This window comes from Onychostruthus taczanowskii, unplaced genomic scaffold (genome assembly GCF_017590055.1).
Source record: "Onychostruthus taczanowskii isolate IOZ18803 unplaced genomic scaffold, ASM1759005v1 scaffold35, whole genome shotgun sequence".
In the NCBI taxonomy this organism is placed as follows: domain Eukaryota; kingdom Metazoa; phylum Chordata; class Aves; order Passeriformes; family Passeridae; genus Onychostruthus; species Onychostruthus taczanowskii.
In genome coordinates this window covers 5,659,296-5,673,434 of record NW_024500905.1, presented here as the reverse complement: position 1 = coordinate 5,673,434, position 14,139 = coordinate 5,659,296, and the positions used below count along the sequence as shown (strand labels likewise).

General features: G+C 39.1%; 1 protein-coding gene across 2 annotated transcripts in view; it reads left to right on the top strand.

The window, feature by feature from the left end:
• The first annotated feature begins 1,156 nt into the window (after positions 1-1,156).
• Positions 1,157-14,139, top strand: part of USP15 (ubiquitin specific peptidase 15) — a 57,884-nt gene continuing 44,901 nt past the window's right edge. For both annotated transcript variants that reach the window (XM_041411354.1, XM_041411353.1), the window contains exons 1-2: positions 1,157-1,300; positions 12,102-12,229. In XM_041411354.1, the coding sequence (XP_041267288.1) occupies positions 1,212-1,300; positions 12,102-12,229 (217 nt within the window). In that variant the 5' untranslated portion in view covers positions 1,157-1,211. The remainder of the gene's footprint in view (positions 1,301-12,101; positions 12,230-14,139) is intronic.

Genomic DNA, 14,139 nt, shown 5'->3' with positions numbered 1-14,139 from the left:
TCTAACCAAAAAATTTATTCCTGAAGTGGCTGGAAACCTTCTTCTTGAGGTTCAGTTAAGTTTTCTCTCATTAAATGTAGCCATTAGATCCACAGCTCCTACTAACATTTATGTTTTACTTCCTTCCCCCTCCTCCTGGAATTTCACATTCCAGCTCCTAGAGAAGCCATAAATGTCATCACGAGTTGCTCTGAGCTCCTGGGAGTTCTTACATAGTCAATATGATTTTCGTATTATAATTTTGCCTTTATTTCAATATCATCATCCTCACTGATAATCCTGACAAAATACTTCCTTAGCTTTGTACTACCATGTCTGCATAATAGCCTTCCTTTTTTTTTTTTTTTTTTAGCGCACATATCTAAACAGCACTTTTTAGTGCTGTTTGTAACAGCTACACGCTGGTAAATTCTATGTGCTAATTAGCTAATAATGCCTAATAGCTTCTAATACTTAACTGGCAGCTTAAGATACGCTGCTGGTGTTAGTCACACAGTGGGGCAGGGTGGAATCACTTGGGCACAGGAAGGGGGCTGAGGTATACAATTGCAGGCATTCCACTTACACCAGCCACATCTACAAGAACAGACTCTTCTTTTCAAGTGTTTGTAACCAGCATCCCAGCACACACACCATTTTGACTCTTTTGAAATCTCTATACAGACGTGAAGACAGAGAAAAATCTGGTTATGTAATGTAATATGTGGCCGTCTTTTGTGTGTGTGTGTGAAATGCCAAGCAACAGGTTGCACTGTTTGTACAAGGTTCAGGCAAGAGCGACTGAATCACACACAACAAATCGTCCGCTGGTTGCTGCCAAGGTCTGGAAAAGCTAACGCGAGTCACGCAGACTATTTGAACCCGCCACAGTATTTGCACAACATCACAGAGGGTATCATCATATGAATTACGGTGATCCAAACACCACTCATCCGGCAGCGGGGCGGAAGGTGTCTAATTGTGCACGCGCTCCAATTAAAGCACTGAGGGAAATGTCGCCTGCCCGCCGCCCCCCGGCTGAGGGGGAACGGCACCGAGGCCGGGAAGGAAGACCTCCCGGCCGCGAGGGGGTGCTGCCGCGCCCCGGCCCGCTCCGGCCCCCACCCCGCGGCTTCTGGGAAGGGCGGGGCCGCGGCCGCCCCCTGCAGGCGTCACTCCCAGCATGCAGCGCGGCGCGTTGCTGCCCCTGCCGCCGCTGCCGGGCGGAGAAGATGGCGGAGGGAGGCGCGGCGGATCTGGAGACCCAGCGCACGGACGTCGCGGCGCTGCTCAAAACCGCCCTCCGCAAGGGCGACACCTGGTGAGGGAGAAGCGGGGGGGCTCGGGCGGACCGGCGCTGGCGGCTTCCCCCCGCCCCCGGGGCCGCTCGGCTGCCGGAGGGACCGACCTCCTTCCCCTCGCCCCCCCCACCCGCTCCCGGGGGCGGCTCGACGTCTCTCCCGCTGCCGCGAAAGTGGAGGCGGGTGACAAGGGCAGGGAGGCAGTGCTGTGCCACGCGCTTCCCGCCGCTCGGTTCCCGCAGCTCCTGCTAGGCGGGGAGCGGCCGCCTGGGTGCGGCGGGGCCTCGGCCTGGCCCGGGCTGCGGGGAGGCACCGAGGTCAGCGCCCTGAGGGAGGGAGCGGCGCGGCTGCCGCGGCGCGCTGCCGGGTGGCAGCCCCGGATGGCGGGCCCGGAGCCCGCACGGGGCTTGTTTTGGCTGCGCGAGGAGTATTGAGGTGGGGGAGAAGAGCTCTGCTAGCAGGCGTTTCTTCCATTATCCAGGCTGAAATGGCCCCGGCGTCACCTTCACGTTATCAGAAATGATATCAGGACTCTGGCCTAGGTGCCTTGATACCCGTCCGTGGCTGTGACAAGCCTTGAGTTTAAATTTTATTGTGACTCTGAACATGTTAGTTTCCTAAGAAAGAGTCCCTGGAGGTGGGAACAGACCCTGATGATACCTTTTCAAAGATGAACTTTTGAAAAATATGTTTTTCTGGTCAGTCGTAAAATATTCCTTAGTATGTCATACAAATAGTGAACAGAATAATCTACGGTTAAATAAGCACCTGTTTTTGGCGTGTATTTGGTAATTGAGCTTCTGTAGTTGTAGTTCTGTGAGGCTAGGAAATGGGACCTTTTTTTAGGAGGGGAAAAAATAAGGAACTGAAACTTTTTCCACGACTCAACCTCTGCATCTCTTCCTGTGTGAAACTATCACCCAGAGACAAAGGCTGAAGCATTAACTTACAGAAAATTAACTATGAATACACAGAAGCAGAACTAGCCCACCTCATTTCAGCTGTCATCACTTACTGTTCCAGTTCTATAAAAGACTATATTTAACAGTGTTGATACTGCAGCATGTGTCAGAAGCATACATTCTGATGCATTATTCAAATACTGCTGAGTATATGTTCAGTTTTGGCATACGAACAGACTGCTCTTGAAACTGGAAAAGTGTAAGAAACTAGAAAAAGGAAATGAATTCACATGGTAGTGTTGAAAATGACCCGCAGTAGTAAAAGCATGCTCAGGCTTGATGTCTTTCATGACTATTTTTTTCTGGTTCTGTTGGGTAATTCCCAGTTACTAAAACAATGTTTCAAGCAGTTAATAGTGTTCAAAGTGATAGTGCTTTTATGACTAGTTGATATCATGACCGAAACAGCAAGTTAACTGTGCTGTTTACTTTTTTTAGTACGTTCACTATTTTAATACAGAAGAATCAGTTATGTGGGAAAAGCTTCTAAATGTTCTGTGAAAATATATCTAGCTGTGATTGACACTGATATAAGTCAAATGTTTTAAAACTGAATAAGCTACAGCAAAGTCCCATTAAGTTTTACTCGTGAACTGTTAAATCGAGCTACATAAATGTGTATGCTTGTGCATTCATAGGCTTTATATTTTGACTGTGCAGCTATCTTCACAAATTAAATGGTACATTTAGTCGAAATGCTTTTGTAAAGGTATTTCGTAAATGGCTTTTTGATCTTTTGGGACATCAGTAAGGAAAAAACAGTTGCTGTAAGCAATGATTCAAAATTGCATTGATTCAGTAGTAAATACTGCTGAAAAAATTTTCAAGAATGCCGTAGCAGCCTGTTCTGTTTGAGCTTTAAAACACTCAAATGCAATCCTTTTAAAAATACTGGCTTGTACATTGAAAGTCTTTTCCATGCTCTTCAGAATTTGGAATGGAGAGAACAATAAGCTACAGATGGAAAGTATAAAGCTTTGGGGGTTTTCTCTAAGAAAAAAGCAACTAAAGAATAGGGCAAAGAGGCAAATCTTAGAAGCATCTGTGAAGTGGCTGACGAATTTCTTTGTTTGTTCTTCATGTACACTGCAAAGAGAAAGAAATAAAATTGACTTGAAATGCCACATTTGTAGAGTTAGGTATTGGAAGAAGAATTGCTAGAACTAGAAACTGGTTGAACAGGTGGTTTAGTAAGCTGTAGAGTTTGTTCCATTAGATGTTTTTAATGGTAGCTTGGGAATCGTATGCATGAAGCTGTATTACTTCACTGGACAGACAAGGTTAGTGTCTTTTAACTGCTTCAGCTGCAGGGACAAGATTTTGGGCTAGTTTGTCCCAGTGGTCTTTTTTGCATTCTTTGTGGCCAGTTAATAAATCATTAAACTCTGAGAGATGGAGGATTCTTCCGTCTCTCCATTTATCCTATTTTTCCAAACATACGTTAAATAAAAGTCAGATTTTTCCAAGAATGAACTTCCATTGTTTATCAGTTCTTTTGAATAATGTTGTCTACTTTTGTTAGTAAAGTCAGTATAAAAACTACACCTTTGTTCCACAGAATTTGAATTAATATGAGTTTTACTTTTTGCAGTATTGTCCAAAGGATCTTCAGGTTCTGTGGTTCTTTTCTCTTTAGGAAAAGAAAAAATGCTGCATTTCATTGTATGTCTCACAGTTTTAGCATCCGATACAATTACATCTCAGTATTTTGAAATTCTACTGGTGCTTGACAAGTGAGGAGAATTTATTTTATGAGGAGACTTTACCCTCTCATTTAGAATGACAAATTATTGGTTGTTACAGCTGCAGGCAAATCTGAACTCACTCAGTGTCTTTTACTCTCAAATTGAAGAGCTGTTGATGTTCATCAGATTTTTAGGCACGGTATAATTTGTGTGACCAACTGGTCTCGATGATATCATTTAATGTCTTTGTGGCTGCAGTGATGTTCTTGAGAACCTTGCCACGTTTTTCTGTTTTTGCAATATCACGGAAGTACAGTTTTCAATACAAAGTTACTGATCTTGGAACAGTTTTTTCATGGGGGAAGACGGTCAGTTTTTCTGTGTGACTTCTTGGGTGATTTCTCTGTAATTTCTTCCCAGTGTGAAAATGTGATTTCTTGGTTTTACCTTTAAAACCACCTTCTGCCCTTATTTCCCTGTAGTTCCTGTTCTTTTGTGGCCTAGTCAGAAATGTTGTCCCAGTAGCTTGGATATGACATTACAAATGCTTTCACACTCTTGCACATACTGCTCCTCCGTGGTCTAGGATATGTAACCACATTTCTCACCTTTAGGTATCACCTGCCAATGAATGTTTTACTTAAAGTGCATGATAGTGACTTAAAAATAGCTAACAGCTCAGCAATCAGTTTTATCACTTTTTCTTTCTCTTCCTTCCAGAGTTTCCCTACTGTGCTTCTTTCATCTGTTGCTTGCCGTAACAGTTTCTGAGCTGACGAGAACATAGAAGTTACTTGGATAAGAATTAGGCAGTTACAGTGGACAAAAACTATCACGTGGAGTTTATTTAATGGCTAAGGGAACAAATGTTTGAGTAGGGAATGCAAAGTAGCAATACAAATATGTACTATATACAGAATATATTAGTGAAACCATTCTACTGTCCAGTTCTGGTCTCCATATGTGACAGAAGGTGTTCATTTAGAATGAGTTCAGACATCTCAAATCTAATAGGGAAAGCAGAAGGCTTGTCTTTCAGAGAAGAGCTTGGAGAACCTTTGTCTGTTTTGCTAGAATTTTGAGCTGTGAAATAGTTACGTAAGAGGAAGATGTCTTCTAGGATAAGGATTTTTAGATGAGCATATAAAGATTTAAGACACTATGTAAAGCGAAGCTAGTCAGGTTTAGGCCAGAAGGAAGATGTTGATGTTCAGCCCTGTTAGCCAATGGATTTTGTTGCCAGTCATCACTTCACAAGAGTGAGGAGATAGATTCTTAATTGCTTCTTGATTTTTTAGACTGCAAATTAGTAAAACCTCAGAAGTATAGAATTTTTAGTTTTCAGATGTGTCTGATACACATCACTTCTGAAATTCTGCTGAGTCTAGGTAGAGTACTGTTGTTATCCATGCAGTGCATTTCTTGAATGGTGAAAAGATATATTATTTTCTTACTAGCAAATAGTCAGAATTTCATTGTCTTTCCAATTCCAATACTTGTTCACTGAAGAGAGTAAGTAAAAATGAAGTGGGGTAAAAATCCTTCCCAGTGAGTGATCAGTAGGTATAAGTTCAGCCTTAAGGGATTTTTCCCCTAGAAGTGAATTTCCCCACTGAACATACAAGCATTTTAATTCTGGCTGCAGTGGAAACTCAGGAATCTACATCTGTAGCCTTGCTTAAAAACCATGCAGTGCCCGTTGTTGATGATAGCCTTGATGCTGAAGTGCTTCGCTTTAGTAGCATTTTACACTGTGGTCTTCAAAGAACGTGCTGAGCTGGAAGGGACCCACAAAGATCATTAAGTCCAACTCAGCCCTGCGCAGGACATCCCCAAGAGTCAGGCCATGTACTTTTTTCTCAGTATTGTCCTCTCATGAAATGTTTTCCACATTTCATCATCATTGCGTTGTACATGAACAGAATCTAGACTGAATGTTAATGGAAGATTTTACTTGATTTCACTGAGGAGATGTTGAGATGTTAAGGACCTGCACTTCAATAATATTTGGAATGATATTCTAAATTATTTTGATAACTTCATAAAATGAGGAACAAGGAACATTATGTCAGTGTTCCAAGGATAGATTAAGAGTTGGATGGGTTTTTATTTTCAAATGAGGTTTAAGTTGCTGATTTTGACTTTTAAACCTTGTGGTTGAAGTTTGGTGTTAGGTTTCTCTCTGCATAAGGACTGGTGCTGCATGTGACCAGTAGTTTACAAAGGTTTTAATTTTTCTGGACAGCACTTACAGTGGAGATGAGTAGATGCATTTTTCTTCTTTAATTGATTAGGTGAAGTGAAAGCATGTTAAAATCATGTTTGTTCCAGGCTTTTGCCTGAAAATTGATTTGTTAGATTGTTTTTTAATGAAAAGTCTTTACTTAATGGAAAATTTCTAAGGGTATATAAAACACTTACATGGTTCTTGATAAAATGTTCACACTGGAATTGTAACATAAAATTGCACTCCACTAATTTTGGCTGAATCGTACTTTTCGGTCGGCCTCTTGAAGAGGCCTCTGTGGTGTAAGGGTGAAGAATGCGATGCTTAGGCTACTGTAGCACATGGCAGTGGAGCGTGCCGGGAGCTCTAGTGAGAATTTGATTTGTTGATTTGAAATCCTGCTGCGTTTTGTTGAGCTAAACACTTATTTCTGAAGAGGAATCTGGAATATTTGGATGGATTTCTTAAAAATGGGAGGTAAACTATATTTTAGTTGTTATTTTTGACACCTGCACTTTTTTCTTGTGGATTTACCTGTATTTTGAATAAAACGATGGTATGGTTTGTGTGATAGAGTAGAATAATTATCACCATTTTGAACTTTAAGAACTTGTTAATTCTGGAAGAAAATTGAATTTAAAGGCATCTATTAATTTTGAGTGTATTTGGTCAAGCAATTTTCATCACCTTAATCCAAGTAGAAATACAGATAGAAACCCTTTCTTACATTCTTATTTTTATAGTTGCAGTTGTGCAAGAACAAAAATCAGATGCTGTGCCTTTAAGCACGAGTCCTAATTTGCTTTCTGCAAAACAGTTGTTCTACTTTGTCCTCTGTATTGCTTAATCTGTACTAATGCACAGTGAGGAGAGTAAAAAAAATCCTCACCTATCTCTCTGGACAATTTGCACAGTTTTACTGTTAAAAGTGAAATAGCTTCTGTTCAGAAGATATTGCGTCCCAGCAGTGCATGCAGAATGAGACATTCTGTGAAATGTCTTTATTGCATATTAAAGTTTTCTGCTTTGATTTTTAATTCAAAAAGCTGAAATATCAGTCATTATAAACAATTCTAGGTTACATGTTGTTTAATTCTGTCTATATATAATGGTCACAAGAATTCAGAAGCTTTTGACAGCAGTGGGAAATACCAAGGTCTTAGTCATACTGTTCAGATATTTTTCTGTCAACTTGGATGTTGAGCTAAAGAATGAATGCTGTTGTACTTGTGTAATGTTTCTGTTATGTTAATTAGGTTTATTAAGGCAAAATATGTAGTAAATTACAGGTGAACTTGAAATACATTAAAAGTTTCAAACCATGGGAGAATTTTAGAAATCAGTTAGTAAGTTTCCTGCTAGTACTTTCTTTTGTTCAGTGAACAGTGTCTGTGTGGTCATGCAGCTGCAAAATTTTAAAACTTCCATAAACTTAAAATTGATTTTTATTATTTGTTGAGTTTTTATTTAAGAAATAAAGGTGTATTTCAAGTCTTGTAATAGCTTCAGATTTTTGTACTTGTAAGTTAATGTGCAAAGGCTGTAAGTAATCCTATTTTGAGCTGCCTTGAGTCTCTGCAGGTGATCATTTGGTCATACATGAGGATATGGTCTTTTCTGGTAAATTTAATTGGGTGACCCAGTTTTATTGGGTTTGCATGGCAAGTGTTGGTAGCGGGGTTGCTGCAGGGGTGGCTTTTAGGAGAAGCTGCCGGAAGCTTCCCCTGTGTCTTACAGAGCCAGTGCCAGCCAGCTCCAGATGGACTGACCACTGGCCAAGGCCAAATATCCCACATTGAAGGGGACCCATAAGGGACATTGAATCCAACTTCCTGGTCTTTGCAGGACTGCCTAAAGCTAAACCATATGGCTAAGAGTGTCTTCCAGGTGATCCTCGAACTGACCAGCTTGGTGCTGTGACCACTTCTCTAGGTAGCCTGTTCCAGTGACCAGCCACCCTCTCAGGCTTTTCATGATTCCCCTGTTGCAGCTTCATTCCATTTCCTCACATTTTATTCCACTATCTGGCATTCCAGAGGATTCTAGAATATAAATTGTCCCTTGTATATGATAATCCACTTCAGACAGGCAAGAAACATTTTTATAGAAGAGAGCAGATATATCTTATAAAGCAATCTGGAGCTCTACTCAGAAGTAGATACTGGGTAGTGAAGTAAGCCAGACTTGAACTGAGAACATACTCACATGTTCTGTAGTTTTTGATTCTACTTGCACAAAGAAAATTTTAAGTATACATAATATAACCAAGAAAAAACTCCTGAAGTTAAATAAACAGTACAGATACTTCCAGTATTGTTAATACTGAAAATTCCATGTTTGAGTGTAATTTTCAGCAAGTGATACATGCATGTTTTTGTTTACTTTTAGGTAAAGGTTTGGGAGTATTCCAGTGTTCTGTTATCGACCAGTTGGCTCTAAGTGACTTGGTTGTACTATTTTCTTCAATTTCTGGTTTATTAGAAATACCTGTAAATGTCAGGTATCTGCTGTCTTAGAGTTAACCAGTTCTTTTGGCTGTGCAGTTGTCTTAGTTTTTAAGGTTTGCCCCCCAAAGCAGAATATCTAGAAATTTGAGACTGTTCTGGACTTCAGTCTTTATTCAAATCCTCCAGATTTCTTTTACCTCAAAAGATGGGTTGGTTATCCTACTCACTAGCTAAGCTGGTGACATGCCAGAGAGCAAAATTTGTGTTTCCTGAAATCTTGATTCCATCAGATAACAAACATTTCTTAATAATAATTCTAAAAAAATAGGCCATACATTTTAACTTTGATGGGGAGTTCTGGGGTAGCCTTCTTAGTCAGGTCCACGGTTCAGAAAACTGCTGTAGCATTAGACTCATTTGGAACTCCGTCCTGTGTTAGGTAATAGTAACAAAAATAAAGGCAAAACATTGTACCAAGCTTAATATACATATATTTTGGTCTCTAGTAATGCATGGTATTCTATTTTTGTATCTGGGACAACACATATTACAGGGTAGTGTATCTGGTCCAAGTCCATTAATATTTTGTCTTTAAAAGGGATCAAATATCATTTAACAAATGAGGATTTAGCAGATGTAGTTCTGATTACTTGAGCTTCCTCTTAAATTACTAGGTGTCCCTCGTAGGTAATACTTAGTTTTCCGGTGGTTGATTGTATCATAGTTATTATAACACTGTTGAAAAGATAAGTTGCCTTCCAATGGTTTGCCTTCTCACATACAGATGATTAGTCTTGTTGATCTTGATAAGAATGCTATATTGAATGTCTTCTTAGAGTCAAAAGCTGTAAGTTATAAATCTCTGATTATTACTTTTCCAATTAATGTTAAGAAGTGTGGATTTTAGTTACAGAAGTGCTTTAGCAGGTTGATTGATTTGCCTTAAACTGAGCATGGTGTAATTGTGCTCCTTTTCTTTTCCCTTCCCCTGCATAATCTTTAATGTGGCATATCCTTCTTGCATAAAATGAGGGTAGTGTATGGCATTTGAATGCAAATTTCTGGTTTCCCTAATCTTACTGGAAACGTAGTATTTCATGTCTTGATTAAGAGCAGGTTCTTGTGATGGGGTGTTCTGGTTTTGGCTAAGATAGAGTTAATTTTTCCATGGTGGGGGAATGGGGCCTGGAGCCCAGCCCTGGGCATGTCCAGGTTATTATGCTCTACCACCCCCAGGGGTGGGAGTCAAGGGCTCCTGCTTGACAGAAGAGAGATGTGGCTTCAGGATGAGAAAAGGCATGGCAGGATGGGGAAATCCATCCACCATTGTTCATTGTCCCCCAGGATGAGCATTCTGTGTGTAAATCACCCTCTTTTTACACTTCTGTTACTAATATTGTGGCTGTTACTGTTTCTTTTTCTTATCTCATTTCTGTTTCCACTAAATTGCTCTCTCAGCCTGTAATCTCTGCTTTTCGTGGGGTGAGGGAAGGGGAGCAGTTCATGGCTTTGGTTTTTCAAATTCAGAGTGCTAAACTGGGGAATACCATTCTTAAACCAGGATAAGAGAGAAGATTATAACTTCTGTGACTGTGTTCAATAGTAACTCAAAATAGCTTTTCTCACCTGTACCAAATTTCTGTTGAAGCAAAAGTAGCAGAATGTTCATTAAAACACCTAACATGTATAAAACATAGATGTACGTGTAACATGCACATACATGCCTATAGCCAGTAATTTGCTGTAAGAATTCCCATCTATAGTGTCTGCTAGCATTTTTTGAAATATCTACATGCAAATATTTTTTTCTTGGCGAAATAAATTTACTAAACTTTTCCATGTAATGCATGTTACCTCTGCTTTGTGGTAATGGAACTTGACTGTGCTGTTCAGTTCTTACCATACTTACATACTTGCATGTTTTATAAGTGGCCTTTCAGCTTTCTTTCTACCAGAAATATTAAGCTCTTATTTGAGCCTGAAAAGATTGCTAAATGCAAAATACCGAAACGTGAAGGGAAATGATGAAAGATTTTTTGCACTTCATGTTAGGAAACAGCAATGTTACAAAATCTCTGTTAAGGAGGACCCTAAAGAGATACCGCACAGCAGATTTTGGTTGATGGCAAAATTAATTGGATATGGAAGAAGAAAGCTGATGAAGTGTTGAAATAGATAATGTTGAATATTTGAAATCTAGAACAGTGGACCCCAAGCTTTCTGACTGTTAAATTTTATTATCAAAAATCTGTATTAATCACTCTGTTACTGGGGTGTGATAAGACATTCAACACAAAGCATTTGAAAAGTAAAATGATTCTCCAGGAGCAGTCATTTCTTAAGCATTAATTAAAGGCAGTTTGCCTGTATGATAGTTTCTCTTCTGTGTAAAATTATATCTTTACTTCTTAAGATTGATAGCTCATTCAAATTTGGGTCAAGAAAGTAGAGGCCAATGGGACAAGGCTAGCAGGTTTGGTGGTGACTGCATTCATAACCACACATAGTTACAGCACTTGTGGAATAGAGCTGGATGGCCACAGCAGAAGAGAAAGGGGAGAATGCTGTTGGCCTTAAGTACATTCATGAGAATGAAAACTTAGTGTATAACGGCAAGGGCATGTCAGATTAATCAAATTCAGTTTCATCCTACCATAGTAGCAAAAGATTTGGAACAGACAAGGCAGCAGATTATGAATACTTTTAGGAAGGAGAAATAATGCATATGATATCTTAAAAAAATAAATACAAATCTGAGCATCACTGATAAAATTTGATATCTTGATCTTAAAGAAATTCTGGACAAAAAGGTATAAAATGTAGGTATCACTGGACTTTGTAGAAGCCAGACTGTGACAACAGTTTAATCTGCATAAAAATACTGTAGAGCTGAGATTCGAGATATAATCTCTTTATATGAAGTGTGATGTTGATAGTTATTTGTAGGAGGAATATCTAGTCCTCTGTCGAAAGCAGGGCATTTACTGTTTGTGTTGATGTTGACTCAGAGGAAGAAAACATGCTCTCTGGTTCTTGACAAGGCATCAGGGTCCTGAAGTTTTTTAAGTTGCACTTGAATGTTATAAATAAAACTCCAGCAGTAGACAGTTGTTTACTGAAAGTTCTCGCTCACTTTTTAAAAGGGCTGTCTAAGAGATTTAGCTTGAATCTCCTGAATTTGAAAATCAAGAACAGGAATTAAAGGTGACAATTGTTCATGCTAAAAAGGGACATGGTTTTTTTCAACTTGCCCTTTTTTCAGCCTCTGATATGGGTTATTGGCAGTCTTGCAAAAGTGTACCTGGCACTGTTAGTGCAATTTTTAATTGACCCCAGCTAAAGTCCTCACTGGTAGGAGCTGCTGATAATGGTTAGCAGTACAGAGAGAAAAGCATTGTCATTTCACAAGGGCTGATGAGTGAATGCTGGTGTGTTTTCATGAATGAGGTAGGAAGTAGTAGAATGCCAGTAATTAATGTGTATGTCTTCTTCCTTTTAAGGTATCTAGTGGATAGTCGCTGGTTCAAACAGTGGAAAAAATATGTTGGTTTTGACAGCTGGGACAAATACCAGATGGGAGATCAGAATGTGTACCCTGGTCCTATTGATAACTCTGGACTTCTCAAAGGTAACTGCCTCTTACAGTGAAATAAGCCTATAGTACATTAAGTGTGAAATTGTCGCAGGTAGTTCATCTATTGAAGTTGGCAGTTTAAATGAACCTCGGCATTCATAAAGGTAACAATTTTGGTTTATTTTCTGACCATGACAAGGGAGCTGGAATAGATTTCCCTAATAAATCACAATTTTATAAATACGGTTATTGGAACTTCTTCGCAATGGTAACAAAATATGTAATAATGTAGAAATTCCTGGTTTATAATGAGATTTTGAGCTGTCTTGAAACCTGAAAATTAGTCAAGTTGAAAAAAGGTGGTTTGAGTTCGCTATGATTTCCCTTTCTTTGGTAGCTTAACCAAATTGGTTGATTTAAAATAAGATTTTTAAGTTGAACTCTGAAGCTTACTTCTGTAAATAAGCCCCAAACCCTTACATTAGTTCTGGAACAATTGAAGAAGTGCTATTATTCAGTTCAGTGACTTAAGTTGTGTGGAATGATGGAGGATAATTTCCTATTTTCTTTATGGTCTTGTAAGGATATTGAATTCTGTCACTGCTTTGATTACTCAGGTCCGACTGACTTCTGCTGAACTGTAGCCAAATTTGTGAACACGAGTCTCAGAATACTTTTCCACGTATTTTAATGTTCACATCAAATTCTGTATTTAATGTCCAGTATCAAAATACCATTAAAGATCTTAATATTTAATCTAGCAGATACAAAATTGAGCAGATAATTAGTTGTCTTCTTTGCAGTTACAGGTAATGAAATAATACTGCTTGTTATATTGGCATGTAGAGTAATACCAGTTTTGCCAACTTTACAGGGCTTATGAGCTCTTGGCTTTCTTAATTCAAAACTTCTGTAATTAGTATTTCATTATTTTACAAATTGAATGTTACAGATGATTGCACCTTTTATAAAACTTGTTGTACCATGTTCTACTAACTGTTAGTGTGAATGAGTATGTCTGACACTGACCAGTGCTTTTGTAGAAAGTGTTGTATTGTCATATACATCTATATGTTGTTTTCCATCCAGCAACTTTAAGGTCTTTTTGCTCCAGGTGAGTTTTGTGTTTTGTTTCCCGAAATGTGAGGATTTAGATGTTTTGTACATTCTTGTAGTAAATCCTGCCGTGAGGCAGGGATGTTCAGGTGATACATCTCACATGACATAAGCTGTAGCAACATCTTTTTATCCTCAGTGGGGTCGCATCAGCTTGTTCTCTCTTTTCTGTCTTCCCCCTCAAAAATAGGTGATTTCTAGTTGTGTCAAACACTGTTAGTTCACCTGTGCTATTTGTAACTTAATCTACATACCTGTTCAGCTTAAAATTACTGTTGTTATGAAGTCTAATTCAGGGTTGGCCGTTCAAATTAGAAGTCATGTTAACCATTTTCCTAAAAGCTTCTGAAAACCTGTGTTCTGTTGTTTTGACATTACCAGTGCCCCTTTCAAAACAAACAGCATGAGGGGTTGTGAACTTCACTTTTTGCTCATTCATGGTTCTAAACTATGGCTCTACATGGGCAGTGATTCCATGCATCCAGTTACCCTCTGACATCTACTGTTCCTGCGTAAAGGTAGTTTTAAAATTAAGGACATTAATGCCTAGCAAGTAATAGCTTTCTCTTTCACCCACTGCAAAGCAACAATCCTCTATACTAGGTTTTCTGTGTAGCATAAACTGACCCTGAAAATGCTTGGATTTTAACCTTGTATTTGGCACATAGTATGCTCTGGTTGCTGTCATGCTGCTCTCCTTAAAAATGTGCATCTGATATAAAGAATAAAATCTAAAATGGGCATGCTTTCTCAGATATTCTGCAGTGTAATGCAGTGATAAGGAAAACTAATTGAATTCACAAAAGACTGATTCCAGGAAACTGAAGCAGTATATTGTGCTTATGTTA